This window comes from Amphibalanus amphitrite, unplaced genomic scaffold (assembly GCF_019059575.1).
Source record: "Amphibalanus amphitrite isolate SeventyFive unplaced genomic scaffold, NRLGWU_Aamphi_draft 000811F_arrow, whole genome shotgun sequence".
In the NCBI taxonomy this organism is placed as follows: Eukaryota; Metazoa; Arthropoda; class Thecostraca; order Balanomorpha; family Balanidae; genus Amphibalanus; species Amphibalanus amphitrite.
Window position 1 is genome coordinate 124767 of NW_024882305.1, and position 11379 is coordinate 136145.

Sequence of the window (11379 nt, forward strand, 5' to 3'; positions counted from 1 at the left end):
CCATCCTGTCAGGTGCTCAGCTATGGCACTATTGTATGAGCAGGTTTTTCACCTACCTCATAAGACCAAATAATAAATTATTGCAATGCAAATGTTAACAAAATACTTCCTTTGCCATCCAGTTGCTGAGAAAAATACACATAAAGGCATAGAAACTTACTGTTCGCCAGCTACCGAACATTAGAAAGTGGGTAGCCCGAACAACACATGAGGTAAAACGCCCCAGGGGCTTTTTGCCCCGCGACCTACTGGGGCGTTTTACCCCATCACGTAATTCGGTCAGAGAACAACGCCTTGCACTCCAGCAAGACATAATTTAACACGAACCAACCCGGCATGATAAGCGTTAGACAATAGTTGTTCAAAATACATAAAAGTCGTTAACCTAATGTGGACCATAAAAGAACGCCATGATACATAATCTGACAACAAAACATAAAAATCACTCAAAAAACACATTTTTAGCTATATCTCCCGAAAGAGTCATCACAATTTCTTTCCAGTCTGCTCATATAATGATCATACAGTGCACGTTTTATAGAAGAGATGATGTTTCCCCAGAACTCTGCCAGTTCCGAGAAATATCGGTGAGGCGTTTTACCTCGGCGGGGCGACTTGCCCCGGTCTACCCTATGTGCCGGGTATGGAGAGACAAAAAACAAGACGTTACATGCCTATTGTGCAGCATTATCAATATTTTGCTGCCAAAAAAAAATCGTGCAAGTTTTGAGTCAAAAGTTATTGCAGAAAAACGATTTCCGAAAAAAATCGGCTATTTTGGCAGTTTTTGCCTCCTGCAAAACCGTTACTCAGAAAGAGCGTTAATAGGGCTATCAAGTGCGCTTTTCTGCGGCGCTGTAGCTCTATTGGTTCCCGAGTTATGCGTTGGCTTCTTGGAAATTGTCCGAGCTTTGCTTATAGTTTCCGAGCTGTACGTCACTTTGTTGAAAGTTGTCGACATCTGACCTATGAATCGGCGAATTTTGGCCCTTAATGTCCTCTGGTGACCTGACCTTTGACCTGACCAAAAAAAGTGACCGAAATGATTACTTCCTTATTTTGGCGCTCTTTCGAACGTCGCCTTCCCCGTATCACTACGTGGCCCAGGAGCCGAGTTAGAAGGGGGTGTTCCAACACCCCCCCCCCCCTCCCCCAGCAGGGCGTGGAAATCCAGGACCCCCAGCCGGGCGCGGATTAATGCCTTATTTCATGTGGCGCAATTAGGGCGTGCTGTGCCTAAATGCGCCTTTTGCAGAAGTTAGGAAAACCGTAGTTTGTTCCAATGAAATGTACTTTAATTATAAGAGTGGAGGTACATTTAACTAGAAAAATGTTCATCGATCATTATTAAGCAGAGACCGCACTCACCAGACACATTGCTTAAACACAGGTTGAGTTTCTGCTTAACCCGCGCCCTGCTGGGGGGGGGGGGTGTTTGAACACCCCCTTTGTGGTTTTTCGCGAATATCTTAAAAACGGCGGCGCCGAGCGCCGCCGTTTTTGGTACACCTTATCATACATCATTTCTACACATGTTGTGAAAATTTCAGACCAAGGTCATTCAAGGTCAGGTCACCAGGTCACTTGGAGTGACCTCACCTCATAAAAAGTTTCAATGTCTGTCATAGCTACATCGAGTGACCGATCGCTTTGAAACTTTCAGCGATTGCTAAGAGCATTAACATGTACAAAATGTATATCTCATAATTTTGATATCGATGACCTAAGGTCAGGTCAATTTTGCGACCTCCCCATTATAAGTCAAGGGGAGAAAATTGAAATGCGCCTCTTTTGGACGAAAGACATTATAAACACTCACAAACACTGAATTACAAGTGATTTAGACACACTGAACATGAAAATGGTGTCCGTGACCCCTGTTTATGCCTTGAGGTCATCTTAGGTCACGAATGGTATCTAACAGTTTTTCGCAAATAACTTTTGATAGAGGCATGCTAGAGCGATGAAAACGCCTTAGATGTGTTCAGCTCGACGATACGGATCGACTGATATGCAACATGACCCTTTCCGGTCAGGTCATGACCTTGACCTGAGGTCAATTTTTCAAGTTGACCTTTTAAGGTCAGGTTATAGTTCATTCGATGCGTCTTGACGAGAGGAATACGATGCCGGTTAAAATAAGCTCGTACAAGGCTTGGGTCAAAAGTTATTGCAGAAAAACTGTTTCCGAAAAAATAGGCTATTTTTGCAGTTTTTGCCCCCTGCAGGCAAAACCGTTGACGTTAGGTCAAATCTGAGAACATTACTCAGAAAGGGCGTTAATAGGGCTATCGAATGCGCTTTTCCGCGGCGCTGTAGCTCTATTGGTTCCCGAGTTATGCGTTGGCTTCTTGGAAATTGTCGACATTCGACCTGGAAATCGGCGAAATTTTGCCTTCAATGACCTCTGGTGACCTGACCTTTGACCTGACCAAAAAATTGACTGAAGTGATTTCGTCATTATTTTTTAAAGCTCTTTCGAACGCCGCCTTCCGCGTATCGCTACGTGGCCCAGGAGCCGAGTTAGAAGGGGGGGTGTTCAAACACCCCACCCCCCCCAGCAGGGCGTGGAAATCCAGGACCCCCAGCCGGGCGCGGGTTAACCCTCGCCCGTATAGGGGTGGGGTCGAACGGACCCCCCCCCCCTTGGTTTTTCGCGAATAACTCGCGTAAAAAACGGCCGATCGCGACGAAACTTTCAGTACCCTCGCGTTAATCAATTTTACACCTACCCTTAAATTTTCATGACCCTGATTCTAATGACCTTTGACCTGTGACCTACTTTTCGAGACCATGTTTGGCCGGAATCGCGATTCGGCGTATGTCGGCTCGCATTAGCCGCGCGTTTGCAGTCTTTTCGTGGTTTTAAGCGTTCAAACATGGGATATGATAATGCTCCCATGCACTAGGGTGTGTGTCAAGGTCACCGGAAGGTCAGGTCAGGTCATTGACCTTTGATGACCTCGGTTCACTTTTACGAGTGTTACATGTTTCTAGGCCAGTTTTTTTAGCTGAATTCGAATTTAGCAACCATATGAACATTTACGAAGTAGTTTTGGCACCTTCGTAACATGTTACGAAGCTGTCAGAGGCGGTTGCCACCTACTACGAATACTCTTACTGGTTGACCTGACCTGACCTGACCCGACCTGGCCTAAATGCGTGAAGACATCATCTGTGATCAAAACTAACATGATATTCGTGATCAGCACCCCGAAAACCCCCATAGCAGCCACGCTTTACGACTTTCTAACAGGTCCCGATTTTCCCGACTTTTGGGTCATTGACCTGACCTGGAAGGTCAACCGATGACCTAGAACCTTAAAATTGGGTATCATCGGCTTCCTCTGGTCACGGGCAACACGCTCGTTTTTTCCGCGAAGCTCTAGCTCAATCAGGGGCGAAACGACGAGGGGGGTCCAACGGACCCCCCCCCCCCCCCCTCCCTTATACGTTCGCGGATGGAAAAACACCAATACGGGCCCGAGGGTTAACCCTATTCCTGGCGGGCTCCGCCGGGACAAGAAACTGGCGGGGGGGGGGCCGATTCGGCCCCCCCCCTGAGATCTCGAGAACGAAGCAAGATAGCGACAAACGGTAAACGGCATCGGATACGCACGGTGAAGATCTACAATTTTTACTAAGGTCATTTTCAGGTCAGGTCAAAGATGACGTCACAGGGGTCGAAAAAGTCAAAATGGCGGCGCTAGATATGGAGAGAAATTTTCTCGAATAACTTTCGAATTAGTCAAGATAGGAACAAACTAAGGGCATCGTCGTGATCCTCTCGTCAATCCGCATCGATTGATATATATGTTGACCTCGCAAGGTCAAGGTCAAAGGTTGACCTCAGGTCACGTGACCTTGAGGTCACCATGTATGTCATTCGATGCGTCTTGACGAGCTGAACACAATGAGACCATCCACGCGTCTGTATCTTGTTCCTGTACGGAGTTATTGGCCAAAAACCTTTGGTGACCTTTGATGACGTCACATGACCTCACAGCTGCCCAACAGCAAAACAGACCTCAAGGTAGTGAAGGTTGATCGTATATGAAGTCATGTATGGTATATGGGGCCATTCCGACCCGTTTTAGTGGTAAAAACAGGGAGTTGATTTTTCCCCCATTGACTTATAATGGGGAGGTCGCGAAACTGACCTGACCTTAGGTCACCGATATCAAAATTCCGAGATATACAAATTGCACATACTGGTACCCTAACTAAAGCCTGAAGAGAAGAAATTGTTCGGTCAAAAACTCTAGCTCTGGCGTGATTGCAAACTTTTCTGAGGTGGGGTCACCAAACCGCCTCTAGTGACCTGACCTGACCTGACCCGGCAACTTTTTTTGCCAAAATGTGCGCAATGAATGTTTTAAAAAGTCACCGAGTATGAGCTTTCAGTCTTGCGGCGTTTGGCAATGGCACAAGAAAAACCTGAATGGGGGGCCTTAAAGCCCCCCCCCCCGCCAGGAATAGGGTTAAAGAAAATAATGTAGGGGAAGTTGGGGGAACGCCGAATACTTTTTTTCTGACGTCCGTAGTACGCAAGGTAGACAACATAAGCTATTCTTGTTGGCGTCATTCGAGAGGCCAGTCTTTTGTCTTTCAAACATACCAGGCGCATTTGATGAATTCGCATACCGTTAAGCGCAAAAACTAAAAATATCAAAGAACTGACTTTTTCGGCGTTGCCCCGGACTGCGGGGAAAGCCGAAAATGGGATAAATGATCTACGAGGAATGCCGACATTGATGTTTTGCCAATTTATCTCAAACTTTATCCAAAATTCATCAAAGCTGACACGCGTTTTAAGAGCTTGAGGACACTTGGTGCACACTGGAAGTTATAATTGTGTGATATAATAACAAAATGCCAGGTAAATCATTCCATATAGGTAACAGGCCGTTGTGCCGGCTGAAAGTGTAATTTGTTTGACTAAAAATACGTGTTGCTATTCTACAGCAGTAAAGTCCACGTAGCGTGCTTTAACGTGCGTAATTGCACGTTTTCGGCATTACCCCAGCCAGCCATACTTTCATTTGCAGGCCCATAACTTTTAAACGTGCTGTATAAATTTCAAATAGGCAGCACACTTATGCAAAGACATGCTGAAGATTACTTGACCGAATTGGCCAGACAAACGGTAGCATAATGAGTAAGAAATGCAGCTTCAAAGGCGCATGTAGTACAAGGGAAACGTACCTTGAAAACGCTTTTGGCGCCCTCACAGCCGAAGTATTCCAAATGACGACTCGTAACAAACATGCGATAATTGTAGTCACTTAAGCTTCAGAGCATCACTGAGACGTGGCATCCATGTTGTACGGTTTTAGAAATATCTCGAATTTCGGCTTTGCCCCAACTCCGGCATTGCCCCAACTTCCCCTATTTTACTTGACGAGAACGGTGTAAAAAAAAAAATCCTCCAATAATAGTAACCAGTAATTACTTCTATGATATACGTATTAAGGTACCTATTTTGCAACTGTGTCAAAGCACAAAAGAACAGCATTCTGACAGCTCACTGTGTTATGTTGAAATGGCAAGTTTGGTCAAACTTGGTCAGTGCTGAACTTTGATTTTAATTGCTAATTGTTTTGTCATTTCAGAGTGTTAATGGAAACAGACGACACTGAGCTGGGGCCGGATGCAGGAGGCGACGGACGCTGTGGTGCGCTGGGCAACATAGTCCAAGATGCTGGTAGCGGGTGAAATACGCAGCTGCTCGTCGTCTCCTAGAGCGCCGCGGACGCCGTGGACTGCGCCATCAAAGTCGACGAAAAGTCGGCTCCAGCAGCCGACCGTCTCAAACTACTCGGAGCCACCCCCTCAACCTACTCCTTCACTTCGGGGCCCATTGCCGCAGTCTCCGCTCCCGAGTGCGCCCGGGATCCAGCAGCTTCGCAAGCGGACAGCGCGGGGCTGGGGACTAGAGGAACGACAGCTCTGCGCTGTAGCGTCTGGATACGTCCGTGGAGTGCTGGTGCACGCGGCCGCCACCTGGCTCCTGGTGACGCCACAATCCCACGTGGAACTCCTCCAGAGGGAGATGCGGGCGGTGACCCGTATATCACCGGCTGCCCCTTGTTTACCCCAGCCCACGCAGTGATGGCGGAGGTCGGACTGATGCCGGTGCCCGCTGGCCGCCCGGCGAGACGTGCTGGTAGCGAAGCTCTTCGCCAAGGCGCACGCGCTCCCCGAGGGCAAGCCCTCAGGACTATCGCGGAAGATGGGCCGCCCAGCCGACTGAAGTCGATGACGGGCTGGCGTGGGGTGGGGCACGAAACCTGGCGAGCGGCTGGGATAATCTCTGATTCATGCTCGTGTCGCCAGTCGCGAGTGACATCTGTGTGCGGCGCGCGCGTCCAAGATGGCGGGCGGCGATGAGGCGCAGTCGGCCGCCGCCGCCGAGAAGCCGTCTGAGATGGAGCTACTTCGGAGTTCGGGGCATGCTGCAGCAGCAATTGGAGCTGGCTGCAGCGGCAGCGCGACGTGAGGAGCGGATGGCCGCGCTGTTGGAGCGGGTGCTTCCCGGCCCGACGGCCGTGCAGGACGCCACGGCACCCGCCCAGGCAGCCGCGGGGCCCGATTCCGGCGCCCGGCCGCGTGCACGCATGCCCGCCGCCGGCACGCCCACGCCCCGGCTGGCGGCTACCGCTACCCTCAAGGAGTTTGAGGCCTGGAAAGAGAAGTTCTCCGGCTACTGCCTCCTCACCGGCGTCCACGATCTCACCGAGGCTGAGCAGCGGGCCGCCCTGCTCGCTGTTCTCGACGACGACTGGGCCCGCGTGGTCCGGTTTGGCCTGCCCATCCCGGCCGAGGCGTCCATGGCCGATGTAATCACCGCCATGCACACCCACCTTCGGCGGCAGCGGAACGTGGTGATCGACCGCTGCGAGTTTAACATGCGGATGCTGGAGCCAGGCGAGTCAGTGGACGATTTTATCTGCGCCCTGAAGGAGATAGCGTCCTGCTGTGATTTTTGCCCGAACTGCACCGATGATAGGTTCCGAGACCATCTGGTGGTGGGCACCAGTGATGACGAGGCCAGACGCCGCATGCTGGAACTGCCCGATCTGACCTTCCAGATGGCCGCCGACCTGTGCCGGGCGTCCGAGAGCGCCCGTCTCAACAGCTCGGCGATCCGTGGCCCGGGCGAGCCGTCTCTGCGCCAGCTCTCCGAGTACCGGCGACAGCGCGGTCGGCCGAGCGGCGCGGACTCGCGCTCGGCCGACCAGACCCGGCGGTGTGACCGCTGCGGTGCCGCGCAGCACACGGACGGTCGTGCCTGCCCCGCCCTGGGTCGCACCTGCCACCGATGGCCACGAACGGGACCACTTTTCCTCGGTCTGCCGGCATGCCGCGGGCACTGAAGAGCGGCGCCGGCAGACGCCTAGTTCCGAGCGCAGCCACCAGGGACAGGACTGGCGCTTCCGTAGCGCGAGCAGCAGCCGCCAGGGGAGGGGCCGGCGCCACCGTAGCGCAATCAGCCGCCGCCGTGTCAGCACGGCTGCCGACGCGTCGCACCGGCAGGTTTCGGTGCTGGCAGCGAATGCAACCACGAGAGACACGGGGAACCGGCAGCAGCCAGCGCCGCCGGCAGCCCGGACGCCGGGCGCGCGCCTCAACAGTGTGACGGCCCACCGGTCGCCGCAGGTCCGGCTACAGCTGCACCTGCCAAACGGAGTCAGGCGGACGACCGTATGGACGCCCGACACAGGCGCCGAGATATCAGCCCTCTCACTGCAACAAGCCGAGTCCATGGGAGTGAGCAGAGCGGACCTCACGCCCTCCACGGCTGTGCTGTGGGCCGCCGACAGCCGCCGGCTGGACTGTGTGGGCACGTACGCCCTCACCCTGCAGCTCGGTGACGTCATACAGACCGTGCAGGTGTCCGTTCTGCGAGCACTGCACTCACCACTGCTGTCGTGGCACGATTGTATCGGCCTGGGAATTCTGCCAGCGAGCTTCCCGCGGCAGATTTGCCAGCGCGGCTCGGCAGCCGAGACTGGGACGGACGGTGGGGCACCGGAGCCGCCGCCGCCCGGCGAGCCGCCTGAGGCCCCCGCCGCCGGCAGACAGCCCGCACTACGGCGCTGCAGCGGCACGACGGCGGCACCTGAGGAGACCCGGGACATAAGCCGCGTCTCTGCCGCCGACCGGCCGGCCGCCAGCTCGGCCGGCGCCGACCCGACCGGGCGGGCGCCGCCGCCCGGCCCTACGCGCGCGCCGCCGCCCGGCCCTACGCGCGCGCCGCCGCCCGGCCGCCGGTGGCACCAGAGGTCGAAAAAACTGTTAGACTTTCTCCAACCGACCTAAAATTTGCTCCACAAGAAAAATGATTTGTTGCACAGCCTAAAGCACGGGTCAAGAACTTGAATCCCTCTCGCGTTTCTATGTACACTGAACACCAATACAGTTAGCGTCAGACAGCTTCAATGCGCTGAAACAAAGGCGTGCAAGAGTTAATGCCGTGCCCGTGCTTCTAAGTTCTTACTGTTCCGCGCGTAGATGTCGCTGGATATCGCGGCCGGACCGCAGCGACATCTATTCCACGGACTGCACGCTCTAAAAAACTGCCACCTTCTACAACTGCTGTAAGGGCGAAATTCCGTTCGTGATAACGGGAAAAGCAGCCTTTTTGACACCGACTTGCTTCAGGAAGATGGAAGCAACTGGGAGCAAGTCAGCCAGGCCGTGGGTAGGTTAGAAGGTACCCACAGCGGATCATTGGCTGAAGCTTGAAATTGCACATGGATGCAAGGAATGGCCATGCAGGTAAAATATTGATCATTGGTGATCGATTATTTTCCGTTTGCATTGATATTCGGTCAATTATTTGCTCCAACACCGGTTGGAGGGATGGGCAGTTTTTCGACCTCTGGGTGGCACCCCCTCCGCACGGCAGCGGCGGGCAGATTTCGACAAATTGAAAGCCGAGTTCCCGAGGGTCTTCGATACGGAGTCGACCCTGCGGAAGATGACGGGGGAGCCGATGAAGATCGAGCTGACGGACGACGCCGTCCCTCACGCTGTGACCACCGCCCGGAATATCCCGTTCTGTTGGCGAGAGGACGTGCGACTGCAACTCGACGAGCTGATGAAAAAGGACATCATCGAGCCGGTGGAGCACCCCACAGACTGGTGTCATCCGATCGTTCCTGTGGCCAAGGGGTCGTCAGACGGCACAGTGTCCGGCTGTCGGCTGACCGTGGACTTCACGAAACTGAACCGGTTCGTGAAGCGACCGACGTACCCGGTCCGCTCGCCTCAAGACGCACTCGCCTTCGTCTCACCCGGCGCTGCGTACTTCACCAAGCTGGAGTCTGGACAGCAAGGCGGGGTACCACCAGGTCCCCATCCGGCCACAAGACAGAGACGAGACCTGACGTGTTTTATCCCGCCGTGGAGCCGCTACCGGTACGCGAGTTACCTAAGTGTGGAACTACCCAGCGCCGAGCCGGCCGGATGACGTCACACCACGGCCAGTGCCGGCGCGGCGGCAGACTGGCCGAGATTGGCATGGTCTTAACTTGGCGAAGAGGCATCGGACGCCAAACTTCTGCTGCAGCTATTAATCACATTTCATGCGTTTCTTCCATGTGTATGAGCTATCAAGTCCTTCGAATACCTAATGTGTAGGTGAGCTTACCTGCATTTAGCAGTGTGTGCTATGCTATGTGGATGGGCACATCCGACAGTCGACACACTGCGCAATGGATTCCGATATTGCTAGGCTGATTCTGGCTTTGTGTCTTCGAACGAACCATTGAAAGGGAGGACGTCATTTTTAAAGGTTGTTAGGTGCACTCAAACGTTTTAAGATAAGCAACTGCTGATTGAATTTCTGGCGAGGGTTGGTGGAACGCTCTGTTTACAAATGAGTATCTACCTACCTAGTACCTACCTACTATACCTGCAGTGGCAAATAACTGGGTCGCGGTCAGTTAGGCATGATTCACGAAGTCCCTTATCTTTTATTAGACTTATTAAGCCCAATGTGCAACATTTGCGTCTTTTCGCGTTGTATCGGGTAGCAAATGAGAAAATCTGCTTCTTCTCCACAGCCCTCAATTCAAGAAACCGTCCTTTTCCTTATCGCATCATTCCAGAACATAATTTTCAAACATGGGTATCTTCCCCACAAAAAACTGAAGCAGTTTCCTTCGGCTCCAATGCGCCGCTCGCCCAGGGAGACGGAAGTGTTATATTCTCGGCGGTCCAGTCTGCATTCTGCAGCACACTCAAACTTGGCGGACCCCCAGCGCACGACTGAACGATTCGTATTGTTGTGAGTGACTGTGACAATTCACTGGTGGTTTCGGAATAATTAACAGGCGGCGCAGCCCAGTGCTTCTTACAATGAATTACAGTGGCGAATGCACTATTGCAGAGAAGAAATGGATTGAGCAGATGCCCAACCTCGCTGTATTATCAACTAAACATTAGGTACGCTTTACATTTTAATCAGGCAATCATGTAAACAAACGACTTGCGAGTTGCGACCCTTCCGCCTTACATAACTCGGCAGAATGCCCCTGAGTCGGCTAAACTACACTGCATCTCTTCGAACCTTAAGTATTTTACAAATTACCACTCAGCTATGCAACAGGCTTATAATTCACTGCTCAAGTCTCAACCCCTTTTTCCCTATCATCTTTTTGGCACCGTCAATCGCCATCTGCGCTGCCCACTGTCCAGCAAATAATCCGGCCGTCTCCAGTTATCTGGCAGGGGCTTCCAAACTCAAGCGAACTCGCCGAAGTTTCGCCATTCAATGCGCAGGATCTGTACAATTGAGTTTGAGAGCTTCTGGGTTGGCTCGGCGCGCCTGCGCCGCGCCGTTGGTCCGGCCAAGTACGCGAGTGACGTCATGCTATAAGCGTCATCCCCCGACCAAAGTCACCAATCAGAGCCCTAGAATCGACTTGTAGTTCCACACTTAGGTAACTCGCTACCGGTACCTGAGGGCTCCAATGGGAATCGTCAGCTCTGGCGACGTGTACAACCAGCGCGGTGACGCCGCGCTCGGCGACATCCCGCGCACGCACGTGTAAGGTCGTGGACGACGTCCTGGCCTATGACGCTGACTACGCCGCCCACCTGCAGCACGTGCGGCAGATTCTGCTAAGGTGTGACCAGCACGGTATCACACTCAACCCGGACAAATGTCAGTTCGCGGAAGACGAGGTCGAATTCTGCGTCTTTCGCATCAATTCGGCTGGCTATACCGCCGACGGCAAGAAAGTCCGTGCCATCCAGGCCTTCCCCAGGCCGGGCAACATCACCGACCTACGGTCGTTCCTCGGCCTGGTGACCCAGCTCGGCGCCTTCTCCCCAGAGGTCGCCGCCGCCGCCTAGCCGCTGAGACAGCTG

General features: G+C 53.2%; 1 protein-coding gene across 1 annotated transcript; it reads left to right on the top strand.

Moving 5' to 3' along the window:
• The first annotated feature begins 6111 nt into the window (after window positions 1-6111).
• On the top strand, window positions 6112-11364 carry LOC122366489. The gene is made up of 6 exons (XM_043338809.1): window positions 6112-6166; window positions 6337-6575; window positions 6672-7358; window positions 7537-8023; window positions 8922-9423; window positions 11016-11364. The coding sequence occupies exons 1-6, from the start codon at window positions 6112-6114 to the stop codon at window positions 11362-11364; spliced, it is 2319 nt and encodes a 772-aa protein (XP_043194744.1).
• Window positions 11365-11379: the final 15 nt, after the last annotated feature.